Source organism: Scyliorhinus canicula, chromosome 9 (genome assembly GCF_902713615.1).
Source record: "Scyliorhinus canicula chromosome 9, sScyCan1.1, whole genome shotgun sequence".
In the NCBI taxonomy this organism is placed as follows: domain Eukaryota; kingdom Metazoa; phylum Chordata; class Chondrichthyes; order Carcharhiniformes; family Scyliorhinidae; genus Scyliorhinus; species Scyliorhinus canicula.
The window spans coordinates 148626550-148643531 of NC_052154.1; the positions used below are offsets into that span (position 1 = coordinate 148626550).

General features: G+C 41.3%; 1 protein-coding gene across 5 annotated transcripts in view; it reads left to right on the top strand.

Moving 5' to 3' along the window:
- Positions 1-16502, top strand: part of hipk3a (homeodomain interacting protein kinase 3a) — a 278159-nt gene extending 261657 nt beyond the window's left edge. For all 5 annotated transcript variants that reach the window (XM_038807891.1, XM_038807892.1, XM_038807894.1 and 2 more), the window contains 4 exons: positions 904-1050; positions 3534-3793; positions 11457-11584; positions 12600-16502. In XM_038807891.1, coding sequence (XP_038663819.1) covers positions 904-1050; positions 3534-3793; positions 11457-11584; positions 12600-13076 — 1012 coding nt within the window. In that variant the 3' untranslated portion in view covers positions 13077-16502. The remainder of the gene's footprint in view (positions 1-903; positions 1051-3533; positions 3794-11456; positions 11585-12599) is intronic.
- The last annotated feature ends 480 nt before the right edge of the window (positions 16503-16982 follow it).

The window sequence follows — 16982 nt, forward strand, 5'->3', positions numbered from 1 at the left end:
GGGGAGAATGTGCAAACTCCACACGGACAGTGACCCAGAGCCGGGATCGAACCTGGGACCTCAGCGCCGTGAGGCGGTTGTGCTAACCACTAGGCCACCGTGCTGCCCTGTGAGGCAACAGTGCTAACCACTGTACCACCGTGGGGTAGTGTGCCAAGGTCGTGCTCTCTTTCAGAGGAATGGTGCAGACTCGATGGGCCAAATGGACTCCTGCACTGTCGTAATTCTATGGATCTCATTGAAACATAAAAAATTTTGAATGGGCTGAGTGTTTTCATTAATCGGGGTGGGGTGGCGGGGCGGGGCGGGGGGTTTCTAAAGGACGGGGGCACAGTCTTAGGATAAGGTCCCGATCATTTCAGATTGAGAAGGGGAGAAATTACTTCACTCAAATGGGTTGTGAATCTTTGGAATTTTCTACCCCCAAAGGTTTGTTGGATGCTCCATCATTGAATGAAGCTGGAATAGACAAATATTTGGTGTCTCGGGGAATTGAGGGATGTGGAGAACTGGCTGGAAAATGAAATTGGAGCCTAGGATCAGTCATGACTGCATTGAACTGCCTTTTATCAGAAGTGGAAGATATTAAAATTATTAAACAAGTTCAGAGCCAGGAAAAGAGAGAGGGGGTGCGGTGAGGGGAGTAAAGAACAAAAGGGATCTGGTGGCTGACGAGAGTGATTGAATCATAAAAGGGAGGATTGCAAGACAAAAGGTGAGGTAATGAAACATGTAAAAACTGGTCCAGCGGAGCTGCAAATGGTTCCAGCAGAATAACAGATGAGGCAGGAATCATAACAAATGAGGCAAAGAGATTGTGTGGGATTTTGCAGTTATTTAGTCGCAGACTGACTTCTATTGAGGTAATATTGTTTGTTTTTTACCCACCCCACCCACCATCAGATGTAAAGGCAGTCCTGACTGCGAAGCATGCCAGAGCACCCTCAACATCGACCGTGTGTGTTCGTTAAGTAGCCCAGACAGCACCCTAAGCACCAGTTCATCCAATTCGGCACAGTCCAGCCCATCTCCTTGCAAGAGACCTAACAGGTACAGATGATGGATATTGTGCTGCATTCAGTGTGTCAGCTTTCTGAATACAGTGGCAGAGCTCGATTGGAGGAAGAAGTTGGGGGGGGGGGGTGTTTAATTTCTTCTCAACCGTGTTTTAGTGCATAGTTCACATTTTCAAGTAAACTCTGTGTCTGTGCTACTCTGACATGATCAGAAAACCATCTAAATTGGACGGATTTGTAAATTATCAAAACAGTGGGGACTGGAAATTACAGGGACCATGTGATTGTGCTGACTCTTTGAAAGAGTTGTCCATTTAGTTCCACTTCCCCACCCCCTTACCCAGTAACCGTAATTCTTTTCCTTTCAAATTTATGTGCAATTCTGTTTTGCAATTGAAACTGCCTCCATTGCCCTTTCAGGCAGTGCCATTCTCGATTTCAGCAACTCGCTGCGTAAAAACATTTCTCCTCATCTCCCCTCTCGTTGTTTTGACAATTATCTTAAACCTGGTTACTGATCTTCCTGCAATGGGAAGCAGTTTCTCTTAATTTACTCTGTCAAAATGCTGGGCAAACCTCTATTAAGTCCCTCCTTCAACTTCGTTGCTTGAAGGAGACTAATCCCAGCTTGCCCAGTCTCTTCCCATAACCTGAAGTCCCTCATCCCTGGTAAGATTCCCGATGGTCTAAAAGGATGATACAGTATCACAAATGCGTGCGTAGGCATATCAGGAAAGATTTGACAGGTAATGGTGACCTAATTAGAGGTCTTTAAAATTATGTAAGGTTTTGATAGTGTTGATGCAGAGTGAATGCTTCCTGTGGTGGGAAAGAGCACAACTAGAGGCCACCAATATAAAATAGTCACCGAGCAATCCATTAGGGAATTCAGAAGAAACCTCTTTACCCAAAGAGTGGTGAGAATGGGTCACTCGCTGCCACAGGGAGTGGTTGAAGCAAGTAGTATGGATGCATTTAAGGGGAAACTAGACAAGCATTTGAGTGAGAATAGACTAGAGGATGACGATGGTCAATTTAGAAGAGGAAAGATGGGATGAGGCTCGAGTGGGGCATGAACACCGCATGGACTGGTTAGGCCAAATGGTGTGGTTCTGTGCTGTATATACAATGTAAAAGAGATGCTATTCATAGCGCAATAGGAAATGGAACCACTGGAGGTGAAATTTTACGTTGTGTGGACCTTTGTGACAGAAATGGGGTTTGGAGAGTGATAACTTATTTCCAAGGAATATATTGAACCCAAGTGAATTTCCATTCTATTGTCGAAAAATGAGTTTGTTAACCTGAATTGTAAAACTGGCAGATTATATTTCTGTTTAATGTCACACCCAAATTATCCCTCCACCTCTTTACTTAACGAGTGTCAGCCTTACTTCTGACTCCGCGATTTATTTTGTATATTGATGAGCTGCAGTAATAATTGCACTTATGGCAAAATATGACATCCCTCTTGTTTGTTCTTGACACTACCACAAGTAGTGATGGACCTACACAAACAGTGATGGTGCTACAAAGCACCACTACTTCTGCCTTGTGTTATACAGTGTTCCTCTCTAGACATGACCTAATTTGAGAAATATAAAATCTATCAATACTTGGTGCTTGCTGTGAACTAGACCTGTTATAAAAATGCTACGAGTGAAACACCGCCTCAGGCGAATTAACAAGTTCATACCTTTTGTTAGCTTGTGTGCAGGACTGCAGTATGGACGAAGGAGCTAACAGGGAGATAAAGCACATGGTCCCTGCCAGAGGTCACAACATCCTTCTGTCGAGTGTGACAATTCTTTGAAAGGATTCTTGGGTCAGGGGAATGGGGCGGAATCCTTCTCTGGAACTGTTGTGCCAACATTTTTTTGCACACTTACAATAGGAAAACATTGACATAAGTGTCGCAACTGGGAAGCGAGCAATGAGTGGTGGAGGAGGTAGGAGAGATGAATGACGCATCTTCAAGTGGCTCTCATTTCACTCGTGATCCATGCTCCAGCTTCTGAGTTGGGAGGTAATGGGTTCAAGTCTTGTTCCAAGGACGTGAGACCATAATCCAGGTTGATAGTCCTAATTCAGTAATGAAGAAGTGCTACATCAACCCTAAGATTAATTTTTAAAACTGAGGCCCTGTTTGCCTTTTCTAGTGCATCCTAATGATTCCCAAGACACTTTTTTGAAGAGAAGCAGGTGAGTTCTTCCTGGTATCGTGTGGTCAAATTTACCCTTCAACCAACATCACTAAAACAAATATTATCTGATTGCTGTTTATGGGCCCTTGCTGTGCACAGATTAGCTACTGACTATCCCTACATTATGACAGTGACTAAACTTCAAAGAAAAGGTAATTCATTAACTGTGAAGCACATTGGGGCTATCTCAAGATCACGAATGGTGCTGTATAATGCAACTACTTTTTCATGCAGCAACAATGTGATTTAAATGTGTGCATAACTGATGCTGACCGGTATCTGAATCAGCATGTTGTAATCATTGACATTCCAGCATGTCAGAGGATGAGCCGGAGAGCGGCTGTGACACCGTGGATGGATCCCCAACCAGTGAGTCTTCAGGACAGAATGAAAGTCCTTTCCTGGAAGAACAATTCCTTCAGGATGCGGCTAACCAGAATTCGAGCAGCATTGACTCCAAGGGAACAGACAGCACCAAGCCCGCTGTGCGCACCATGGTGGTGCCACCGATGAGGGTACAGAACAGCAATTCAGTCTCTGTAACAGACTTGAACGAGCGGGTCTCAAACACAGGTAAGGATTTGCTTTTATATGCATCATCGTAGAGAGTTGGATTTGCAATTGCAGTAGGCAGTTAGTTGCATGGAAGTGGTATGAGAATTGATTTAAGGTCACATTGTGCAAGGAGCATTGGGATGAACAGGGTTGGACAGAGGTTAAGGGGCATTAAAATCCAGTCCTGAAAAATTACAGTATGTTCTTCTCTGCCTGTCTGCTGTAAGACTAAACAACCTGATTATATTTTGAGAGGCTGGCAGGCAAGGAGGGTTGAGGGTGGGGGTAGGGTGCACAGAGCAGAGGGACCTGCAGGTGTTTTTCAAAGATCTTTGATTGTAGCAGAGCAAGTTAATTAGGCAGTTCAGAAAGTGTACGAGATACGTGGCTTCGAAAATAGGGACATTTGAACACGCAACATGGAAACCATGTGAAACTTTACTGGAGTATTGTGAACAATTCTGGGTGCCACACTTTAGGAAGGATGTCAGGAATAGGTTTAAAACTAAGATGATACGAGGGATGAGGAAGTTCAGTAAAGTGGAGGGATTGAACAAGATGGTAGTGGTCTCTGGGGGAGAAAAGATTAAGGGAAGATTAAGGGGAGCACATTGGGAGAAACAAATGGACTGGTAACTGGAGGACAAAGAATTAAAATAATTGACAACATAACGCGAGGGGAAATTTTCCCACTGGGTTAAGGTTTGGAATACACTCCTTGAGAGGGTGGTGAATTCAATTTCCAAGGAACTCTGAAAGACAATTAGACTTGAACGGCTAATTTCCAAGGCTATCAGGAAAAATTTGTGATGGGGGAACGAAATTGGATGGCTCTTTCAAAGTGCTGTCTCAGGCACTATGGGTCCCCTTCTGTTCTGTAAGATTCTATGATTCCATAAGGCTCCTATAGTGTAAGCAACATCTGCGCAGTTTTAATTGGGTACGAATCCACAGTGTGAAAATTGCCCACAACCCACCCAACCAAGTTCAAGACAGGTCACAAGAGGGTGGCAAGAGCAATGCTGGGATTGAAGGTTGAGGTGGGAGGGAAAAGGAAGACAACGTGCAATCAACTCAATCAAGTTGAGGCTTGATAGGAATTGAGTTCTGTTGGCAGCTCGCTCTTAAGTCCTGTCTTATTGACCCCCATCCATATCCTTCGGTTGTTTTGCTTCCCAAGCACCTCATATCGGTTTCCCTATTAAACACCTCCTGGAAGCAGTTGAACTTTTTACATCTCCACCATGACTTCTCCATCCAGAATGCTTGGGGCCAAGTCATTTCTGGATTTTGGCATTTTCTGAATCATGTTAGAATGTCTAACCAAAGTATGTAAACTGGAAAGCGTCGTAGGTGTAAATGTTCACCTTAAACATAGAACAATGATATAATATTATAAATCAGTAATAAAATTATTTATCCAGACACCGTGCGTGTGACTTTTCGGCCATGCCCACCAGGCGACCAGATATTCCCGCCTGAGGTCAACGTACCTTTACATGGTCCCCGTCCTTGGCGATCTAGCAGTGGGTGCGGTCGAAAAATCCAGCCCTATAACTAACATACACATACAGTACTGTCTGAGTTTATTGAAGATTCATTCCTGCCATGTCTTTGCCGAGCAAGGGGAATAGGATTGTACTGTAGATGTGCAAATGATTCCGTGCTCAATACCTTTAATGCTACAGGGGTCATAGTGATTCTGCAGGTGGCTACTGTGTTTCTTCTTCTAACTTTCTTTTTATGTATCTACCTAACTATAAAAGATTTTGAGTTCATTCCACTTCCAGCTTCACATTTCAATGCATTGAGTATATAAAACTTGCATTTATATAGCCCCTTTAATGTAGCAAAACATCCCAAAGCACTTCACAGGAGCGTTATCAAACAAAATTTGATACGAGCCACAAGAGATATTAGGACACAAAGAAACATGTTTTATGGAGCACCTGAAAGGAGGGGAGAGAGAGAGGTAGAGGGATTTGAGAGGAATTCTAGAGGTTTAGGGACTTGGTTGCTAAATTGTGAATGTGCAAGAGATCAGGAATTAGAGGAGCTCAGAGATCTTAGGAGGATTAGCGAACATAGACATTTTCTCATAATCCAACTGAATTTTATACCACTGTAACTTCTCACAGCTGCCTTTTACAACATCTCATGGAGCCATTTTCAGCAATCGTTTTGATGTAATATAGCATACGCAAAAAAACCTTGCCAACTGCATGAAAAATTCAATGCTGCTAACGGTATCTATCCATATCCTTCACCAACTAACAAAATAGACTCTCACAGCAGCCCACTACAAGTGAATTGATTTAATATTTCTTTCTATTGTTGGAAAACAAAGTGTAATATTTGTAAACATTATAAATAAGGTATAGTTTCAAGTAGGTTTAATTTAATATTTCTGTGCTTGAAAGGGTAAAACCTATACTGCGATTCATGCTAGACAAGGTGTTTGTATGTGCAGGAGTTAGTTTTGGTTCCAGCTGTGATTCTATTGTGCTCGGAAAGTGCTATGGCATGAAGAGTAAATAAACCAGCAGCAGTTGCTTAGCAACTGGGGCTTTGCAACGTAGAGGAACTTTTAAGTTTCAGTTTTGGCTGAATTTGTTGGGTAGCTGGAAATAGGTAGTGATAGAGGAAGAAGGCAGCTCTCACAGCTCTGTTAGAAGCGGCTGGTTTAGAAGGCTCGTGAGGTAACACCTCTCAACTTTGCTGGATGAAAAGCCATACCATTGAGGATTGGTTAACAAAACAAGTGCAGAGATCTGAAGAGCAGCTAGTTAAGGGAACTAGAAAATTGAAGAAAGGTTTCCAAGAGATCTGATGTCAATGGCACTTGAACGGTAACTGGTATTAGAACTGTTCAGTGAAGACAGATAGAGCTGAGAAGAAGGCTGAGATGCAGAAAGATATCTGAAGTAATTTTCAGATTGTGACATTTTACTACAGCCTGTAGAATGTGAGTTGAAATAACTATGAAAATCAGTGTTGGACCTCAAGAGTTTGTGTAAAAGCTGTTAACCTAAAAGGGGGTGGTGTAAAATCTTGGACTGGATTTACTGTTAATATTGGAGCAGAAGCTTTGTTTAAAAATGTAATTTGAAAAACCTGGTCTGGATTTTGGAATGCAAACTACTAAGGGAAAGCACAACTGGAGAAAATTTTAAAGCATGTTTTTGAGAATGGAGTTTGGAAATGCACATGACAATCATCTGGGGGATTCTGGGAGAAATCCATAGGCACGAATTTGGGTTCAGAGCAGATTGTGTGTATTTTACCACAGTCATCTTGTATGCTTAAAAATGAATTTTTGTGTCAATTAGACCATTGTAGCTTAAGTACTTTGTAATCCATGTATATCTTTCAATCAGTGTGTTTTTGTTAAGAAAAGGGTGGGGGGGAGTAAAAGAAACATCGTATTATAATCCAATTTTTCCATGTTTAATAAGTGTTTTTTTTTTCTTGTGGTTGAAATTAATTAGCGGTCCTGTGTCTCCATGTTTTATATAAAAGAAAATAATAGTTACGGTCTTTTGAGCCAGGGTTCAATTTCTAAGATCCTGTTGTCCAGTTATAACATTAACTGGGACCGCAATGCTATCACCTTTGGAGTTCCGGCCATTATCCTGTGTCAAAGTGGCATGTAAACCTCATGTATAACTTGTAAATAAATTAAGTGGTCATGGTCACCACAGCATTTCAGAACTCAGTTAATATATTCCTGAGGTTGCATATTATAATATGATAAATAAGCTGTTCTGTTATGAGGTTACATCACCGAGCAGGACGAGTCCGGGAGATATTAGCCCAAAACATGCTGGACTGGGGCGTTTTGCAGTGTTCCCTGTTTATTAGATTTTTCCCCCGCATCCTTCAGCTCAAAGATGTTTTGTGCCTTTTATGTTCTGGGAATGTGAGCTGATAACAGCGCAGTGAGGGAGCCAGAGTGTCTGGACCTTGACGAAAAATAAACTGAGAAATGAGAGTAACGGAGGGTGGATTAACATAGAGACATGAAAAATAGGAACAGGGGTAGGCCATTGGCTCTTCAAGCCTGCTCCACCATTCATTATGACATTATGATCAGGGCTGATCATCCAACTCAGTAGCCAGTTCCTACTTACTCATCATATCCTTGGATTCCTTTATTCCCAAGAGCTATATCTAACCTCTTGAAAAAATACAATGTTTTGGCCTCAACTGCTTTCTGTGGTAGAGAATCCCACAGGCTTACCAATCTCTGGGTGAAGAAATTTATCATCATCTCAATGGTTTACCCCATACCCTATGGCTGTGACCCTTGGTTCTGAACTCCCCCGGCATCAAGAACATCCTTCCGACATCTAACCTGCCTAACTCTGTTAGAAGTTTCTGTGAGAACCCCCTCATTCTTCTTAACTCCGGCGAATATAATCCTGACTAACTCAATCTCTCCTTATACGTCAGTCTTGCCATCCAAGAATGAGCATCGAATCAGATTGAGGGAAAGAAAAAAAAGAGGGAAAGAGAGATTGGATTTGGAGAGAGAGAGAAAAACGACCAAGGGAATTAAATAAATATAATTTAAACATTTAAAATTTGATATGCTTAAAATTTCCAACAAAAAATCATGAACTGATGAAATGAAAGTCTACTCTTGAAAACTTCTGACCAGAGAATTTGGTTGATTTGAAGTCATTAACAATAATCACATAGTGAAATATGATGTAGAAACACAGAGGCTTGAGTTAGAAAAGGCAAAGGCAGAACGTTTACCAGCTCTGACCTTCAGATGGCAAGTTAGCTGTCAGGATGGATGTTACACACCACTTAATAATCTTCACAGGCCAAGAGGGATTTCTTCCAGTGTCCCAGCCAGCACTTTTTCTCTTCACTTGCACCAAAAAATCATACCACACATACCATTCTGTCTATTGTGCCTATGCTCTTCGAAAGAGGTAAACAATGATAGAATCATAAAATAGAGGATCGGCCTGTCATGTGTGTGCTCGCATTTTACAAGAGCAACTTGACAAATCCCACTGTCTATTCTTTCCCCATAGCCCTGAGAATTTCTGGGCACAGTATTCCAGTTGAGGTTCAATTAGAGTTAAAAAAAATCTCATTATGGCTTACTTGTTGCTGTACATTTAACTTGCCCATCCACCTTCAGTGACCTGTGCACGTCGGCCCACCCCATAACCTGGTTTCTCTGCTCTTGAGTTCCCCTCAGAACTGCAAACTTTGTTCTATATTGCCTCTCTCCTCCTTCCTGTATCTAAGGAGAATTAGATGATTATGACCAGCACTTCTGCGTTTTCCACCATTACTTCCCTCAGCATCCTCAGACGCAATCCATCTGGTCCTTTGACCTGTTAACTTTTAATGCAGCCAGCATTCCTAATACTTCCTTTTTGTCATATTTTTAGACCATCCAGTGCCTCAACTACTTCCTCTCTCACTAAACTTTGACAACATCTTGTTCCTTGGTAAATACAAACACAAAGTACCTGAGCCATGTCGCTTTCATTCATATGTAGATTCCCTTTTTGGTTTCTTATTGGCTCCACCCCTCTTTCTGCTTACATGCTTTAAGAAAACTTTTGATTCCCTTTTATGTTAGCTCTCTCATTTATATCAGTCTCTTGTAACCTCTCTCTGATTTCCTTTTTCACTCCACCTATGAAGTCGATGTATTTAGATTGCTTCTCCATTGTATCACCAACCTGACATTTGTCCTATGTTCACAGTTTATATTTCATCTTTCAATCCCTCTGCCTTGTGGGAATGTACCTCAGTTGTATCTGAACCGACTCGTCTTTAAAGGCTATTGCCCGCGACTCAGCCCCCGCTTCGCGCCCAGTGTGGTGCCGGCCGCAACAGGTGAATCCCGGGAAAGCCCCGAATCGAGATTTGCGACGGGCTGATCATGAGTCACCCGACTCGCTATGCCCAGCACAATCTGGATTTTTAAATATCCCACCTGGGAATCAATAGTCGCTCCTGAGATCTCAACCTCCTGAGATGCCCTGTCCCCAACCACCCTGGTTTCCACAATCATGAACCAAGCGTTATGGCACCTGGGAGGGGAAGGGGTTCTCACAGGCCATTAGAGCCCTCAGGATGTTTGGTGACAGGGCATGTTGGTATTGCCAACCTGGAAGTGCCACCAGGGCATCCTGGCAGTACCAACCTGGCACTGCCAGGGTGCCCGGTTGGTATTGCCAGTGTGCAAGGCTGACAATGCCAGGGTTTCCAGGTGCCATGATGGCAATGCCAAGGGTCAGGGCCTGGGGGGGGCCATGCCTACGAAAGAGGGGGGGGGGGGGTGGTGGTGAGGCATCCTGAAAGGGGGTGGGTGGTGTAGAAATCAGGACAGCCTTTCAAAGTGGTCCTCCGATCTGTGAGGAACCAGTCCTGCTGGCCAACTCTGCTCCCCAGTGCCAGAAAATTTTTGAAGTGTGGCTTCAACAGGGAGAAATTCCCCCAAGGCCCAAAAAAAGGCCAAATGTTGTTGAACAGTGGTGTTAATCTCTACACTGCAGCCTTCGCGAAACATCCTGACAACCGCGACAGAAACTGGACTTTGAAATTATTCCGATGAATCGCGCCCATTGGCTCATTGTTCTTATACAATTTTGCTTGACAGCTTTGATTCCAATTTACCTGGAACAAGTCTATTCTCACCCACTATCTCCAACCAACCAATGTCCTTGTGAAGTCAATCACAATCCTCCTCACAATATTTCCAGGTTTTGTGTAATCTGCAAATTTTGAAATCGTTCCCTGTCCACCCATTTTTAGGTCATGAGAAATAATGATTCTAGTACTGACCCCTCTCGCACTCCCCCTCTTTTGCTTGCCTATGGCCTTATAAGTGTTACCTTTTTATGAGTAATTTGTTTACTCAGTAAGTTATTGTGATCTTAAATATTTTGCCTGAAAAATGGTGGAAGCAGGTTCAAAGCAACTTCTAAAAAGGAATGGGATCTCTCCTTAAGAAGATTTACAGAGCTATAGGAAAGAGCAATAGGAGCTATAGGAAAGATTGAGGCTGATTGGTAACTCGTACAGAGAGTTGGCATAAGCACATTGGGTTGAATGGCTTACTTCTGCGCTATATGTTTCTAAGTATTTACCCAATAAACCTTTTGAAGGATGTTATTGAATCTGCTTCCACCACTCTTTCAGAAAGTGCGTTCCAAACTGTTGTTTAAAAAAACTCTCCTCATTTTGCTTCCTGTTTTTTTTTTTGCCAATCATTCTAAATCCATGGCCTCTGGTTAGCAACCCTTTCAGGGGAAACTTCCTCTTTATTCATTCAATCAAAACCTTTCACCATTCTCACAAATCCATTAAAAATAATGAATTGGCAATTTACCTCATTGTTGTTTTTTGTGCCTTTCTGTGTACAAACTGGCAGTTGAGTTTACCTAAATGATGTGTGCAATACACTTGGAGACATTCCTTTGCAATGTCATAACGAACTATATAAATGTGTGTTCTTTAATGGAGAGGACAAGTGAGATAGTAGAAGCAATGGCTGTTTTCTATGGAAATTTCATACATTTGGGGACATTACTTTTTGGTGCTAATTGCAAATTTTGAAACAGTTTGTGCCATATCTGGAAGCAACCTGATAGTGCAGTCCAAAGATTACATACTTTTAAATATTGAATTGATTTGCACCTTCCAGATACGACTTGTCAGTCATTGACGAAGGGCCGATCTGCTCCGGGAAGAATAAGCCAGCCTTCGGCTGTAGGTATTCGCCAGCAGAAGTCTGTATCAGCATTCCAACAGCAACATAAGAATTTTGGTCAGGTATGCGCCAAGTCAACTTCTTCAGACCTTCTTTTCAGGTTTACAACAACTCCCTTTGAATAAGCACAGGACAACTGATATTAGAGTTTATGGAACAAACTTTATTAATATAAAACATAGATACTCACTCTATTCAGTGCAACATAATAGCTGTGTTCCCTTCTCCTAAGAACATAAGAAATTGGTGCACCTTTAGTCTAGTTCGCCATTCAACAAGATCATGACTGATCTACTACCTCCGCTCTTTCCAACACAATCTCCATTTTCCTGTACAATCCCCATAATTCCCTTGGAATCTAAAGATATGTTATGAATATACTCAAGGACTAAGCATCTACAGCTCTCGGAGATAGATAGAGAATTTCAAAGATACATAACCCGCTGAGTGAAGAAACATCTCATCTCAGTCTCAAATGACCTGCGTCTTGTTCTGAGACTGCGGCCCATATTTTGGCTTCCCCATTTTCTCTGTATCGATCCTGTCATGCCCCTTAAGAGTTTTATATGTTTTAATTTGATCAACTGTCATTCCTCTAAACTCCAGGGCATATAGGCTTAGCTTGCTATATCGCTCCTCATAAGACGATCTCTTCATCCCAGAAACCAGTCTAGTTAACCTTCATTGTACTCCCCAGAGGGGAAGTAAGGAGACCAAAACTACACCCACTACTCCAGGTGTGGCCTTACCAATGCCTGTAATCTTGAGCTCGGGGAAACCATCCCCTTTATATACCCCGTTGCATTTTCAAAGGAACATTTCATAGATAAGTCCTCATGATTTATTTGTGCTCACATCCTTTCAAGAACATTGTTATTGAGAGCTTATTTAATCTAAAACCCACTCTATGCCATGGTTAATTAATCTCTCTGCCTATGCATATCACACCTGTCACTAAATAAACTTATCAGTTGCTCGTTGTGGCCTGCAAATCTCTGTAGACCGGTGATTTATTCTCGGTGTATTATATTAAGTAATTTGGGTGATAGCTGATTGTGGTGATGTATATTTCTGCAGGTTCAGCACTATGGAGCGATGCCTCAGGAATGGAATGGCAATTATGGACATTGGAGAAAGCAGGCCTTCATCGCGCCCACAATCGCCAGCCACCCTTTCTCTCTTGCTCACGGGAGCCCCAACCACACTACAGCTCATGGACACCTGACCGGAAACGCACACCTTGGGGGCCAGCCCGCCATCTTATCCTACCCCCCATCGGGACCCCTGGGCAACGCAGCCCCCATGGCCCATCTGCTGGCCTCCCCATGCACTTCAAGGCCTGTCATGCAACCCACGGCCTATAGTATTTCTCACCACAATGGCCTGCTTCACCAAATCCCTATTGGCCTCAATCCCCGTTTGCTGCCTTCTCCAACCATTCATCAGAACCAGTACAAGCCAATATTTCATCCTCACTCCTACATTGCAGCATCTCCCGTCTACACTGGATTCCCATTAAGTCCAACAAAGCTCAGCCAGTATCCTTATATTTGAAGATTACAGAACAAAACTAAAGAAAACTGACCTAAGGCTCAGTCATGTGTAAAGCATCTGGAATTGAAGGAACACGTTACTGATTAAAGAATAATTCCAAGCCGTGGCACAAGAAATTCATTTCTTCATTGCATTTTTGTTAATCATGGTACATAAAAGGTGCATAAACAAAAAAGCTGAGCTTTAAATCAAACCCAGTTTTCATGTGTCTTTGCACATTCGATGATACAGCTTCCAAAACCGTTGCGTTAGGTCCAAGGATCTGTGCAGCGATTTGAAGCTGCAGGGAGCACGGGGCAAGAGAGAGAGAGCTCTCTCCACTTTTTGTATTGCCTTGTGGTATCCACTGCAAGACACATGTAACACACACTTGTGAAGCCATGCTATTAACCCTGTGAGGGCGACAGGTGCATATTATGTCTGCCGTATGGTGTACAAGCAAATATACTTGTGGTTTCCCCTGTGTCTTTGGTGTTTTTTCAGTGTTGAATCATTAACCTAAAGGGGTTGGGGGCCGTTGCTCTCCACACTTGCATGTGTTTTGCATGGGCGCGAATTGCCTAAAATTAGGTTTTTTACTCTTCAGTGTCATCAGTAACGATGGTTTTCACACACATAGTGCCTTAAATATTTTGAGGTTGTTAATGTTACTACTATGTTATGGACTGTAGCACTTGAATTCTTATCTAATCCAGTGATTGAAAGAAATAAACGGATGGGGAAAGAGTGGGTCGGGCGGGCGGGGGGGAGAGGGAATAATAGCGCTTTAGTTTTTCGGGTTTGGCGTGTGGTATGCTTAAAGTATCCTCCGAGGAATAGAAGCTCTTTTATTTTGTACCTTGCCAGTTGTGGGCCGAGTCTGCTTTCCTCCTTTCAGAATGATCTAGAATTACCATAAGTGTAGAGCAAGCGTTAAGGAATTGACTGAGATAATTTGATCACTGGTTTCTACTTTAAACTCGTCTATAATGAGCAGTGTTTATACTGTTAAACAAATAATAATCTGCAATACAATCGAAATAGAAGTGTGCGCGTGTGTGTCTCTTTTTAAAAAGAAGTTTGCTGTTTATGGAATTTAGTGAAATGATTAGATATGTGGTGGCATGGCTTTGTTTAGAAAATTGAAAAAAATTACAATTCATAATATTCAATGACTCATGATATGGTTTCACCTTAGCTTGAGCAGACCATGCAGTATTTGATATACGTAGTAATATAATATTTAGTCCTGAGGCTTGACGAGGTGCAAGTTTTTTGTGTGCAATTTTATCATTTATGCATGTGACAAATTTTACCCTCTTTATCATTTTGGGTTTGTTTTTTGTTTTATCTTTAGCTTGTTCACTGTCTACTCGCTTATTTTATACATTCCGTCAGGGAGATAAAATGAATTACGCGCTCTGTGCATTTTTCTGGTATGTGCATCAAAAAAAGAAAACAAATTTTTTTTTTTTGAAAATGAAGTTGCTTTTTGCAGCACCAAAGACTTTTCCTGTCATCCCATTTCCTAAGCAAGGTTAGCAACTTTGCATAGACCTCAAAAAAATCCACAAAAAAAACAGAGTAGCAAAGAAAGGTGAATTTAAAAAAATAAAAATCTTTTTTCACTATTTCAATAAAAAAGGTTGGGGCTATGTTTTAGTTCTTCGGGCAAAGTAATAAATTGTAACATTTATCTTGAATGTATCATAGATAAGCTGCTATATAATGATTGCCACTTCAATTAGCTGTGAAATAGGTAATTATTAACTGTTCTTACTTAGCCTTCTCATTTCTGTAAGTCTGATTACATTAACTAGAAGTGGGTTTTGATTAATTTTGGCGTTACTGTTTGGAGTGTCTTTGTAACTACTGTATTGTAAATGATGAAACTTTTAATTGCTTTTGTTTTTATTTTGGGTGTGTGTTTTTTGCATCAGTATTTTACCTTAAGTAACTTCGAGCTCATCACTGCATATAAATGGATGTATTGATGTAACTTAATTTTATGTTTTCTTATTGGCATTGTGTTAGAGAATCTGAATTGCTGTAGCTTGCAGGATTGACTTAACTTTGTTTTTTTTTGCTAACGCAGTTTAGCACTGCAATACAGAACCTTTTAATTATTCACTGGAACCAACAGCCAGTCTGCAGAACCTGATTTCGGTATACTTTAGTTACATTTTCTGGCATTTAAAAAACATTAACGATCCTTACACACCACTAATAAACAGCACCAGTTTGACTTCAATAAGCTAACTTTGGGTAGAACCAGTTTTGGGGAGGGGTCTGGCACATTCTTGTAATAAATGAAGCAGTGTTTTATTCAATCGTAGCCTTTAGTCATAGCCAAGGAGGACAATGTGCCTAAGTGCGAAAGGCTTTTAAACCAAGACAGTTGTACAGTTAAATTGGATTTATAAAGTATATTGTACCTCTTGAGAAATTTGGTGCTTTCTAGCATAGTTCTATTTTTATCAACAGACACCATATGTTTATAAAAAAAAACAAAACAACTCTAAATACAGGGACTTGAAGGGAAACAGCTAGAGCAAGCTAGATAGGCCGTAGCACTGTGGAATGATAAAATCATGACTGCTGAGTACTTCATCAAAGTGTAGCATTCAGTTTTTTCTTGTGTTCTATCCACTGGTTGATGCCTTAAAGTCATTCTTAAATAAGACACTGTGAAATGCAAGGGGCGGGGGGTAGGTAATGTAACACCCACCTTATCTTAAATTTTGAATTTTATTTTACGTGCATGTAGGGTTTTAATTCCATTTTAGCCAGGCTTACCAAATCAAATTCAGGGCCGTTGTGCGATTGAAAGTGCTATTGTTATTTTGAAAATAAAAATATGTCTCAAAGATTTTGGTTTTAATCACTTTGTACCAAGTAATTTTAGCAGGGGTGGGAGCTTTGAATTGGATGTATACATTAGGGAGCAGGCGATTGAGGGGTATCATCCGTCTTTTAATGTCCTTGTCCCGTCCTTTCCTGTGTATCTGCTTCCCCTTCACCTCAACCAGACAGTAATTCAGTGAAAGTTAAATCAACACTGCAAGTTATAGAAACCCGTTGGTTAGATTACACAACAACGTAGACTTGATTATTAAGTTCGAACTGTTACTGTTTAAAAAAAATAGTAGAATTTTTTGTGGCTTTTTGCTTTTGATTTTAATGCTACACTAGTTTGCCATGTAGCAATTGCACTGTGCAATATTTACAATATGAGGACTGGGAAAATTTTTATGGATGTATGTCTCTTACAGTTTGCGATAGTATTTCTCGCTAGTTCTCAGTGATTTAAATGTGACCAAGCCTTCGTACCTTGTCACATAAAGCGGGTTTTCCAGGTGACTATTTTGGTGAGTGTCAAAAATAAGAGTTTATGGTGTATTATTGTCGAGATTCACTTTGAATTAAAATATATATTGCTGCAGCAAATGAGTGTGGTGATTATTTTGTACAAACATATGAAAATTATGCGCAGTAAAAGACCAGCTGGTCCATCAAGACTTCCCCACACCGTGATGGCTGTAGCATCAGAAGAACATAAGATCTCGGAGCTGGAGTAGAACTGAGCCCCTTGAGCCTGCTCCGTCATTCACCACGATGACTGATGATCATACCTTGCATTATCCCGAAATCCCTTTTATTCCCTTAATATTCCAAAATCTGTTCATCTGTGTTGAATATGCTCCCCAATTGAGCTGTCACAGCACTCTGTGGTGGAGAATTTTGAAGGTTCACAACACTTAGATAAACAGAAATTTATTCAGTCTAAGTCCAATGTGACAGACCCCTTATGACACTGGGACTGTGATCTAGATTCCTTAACCAGGGGAAACATCCCCCCAGCAGCTAGCTGTCAAGCCCCTCAAGATTTTATATAATAATAATCACTTATTGTCACAAGTAGGTTTC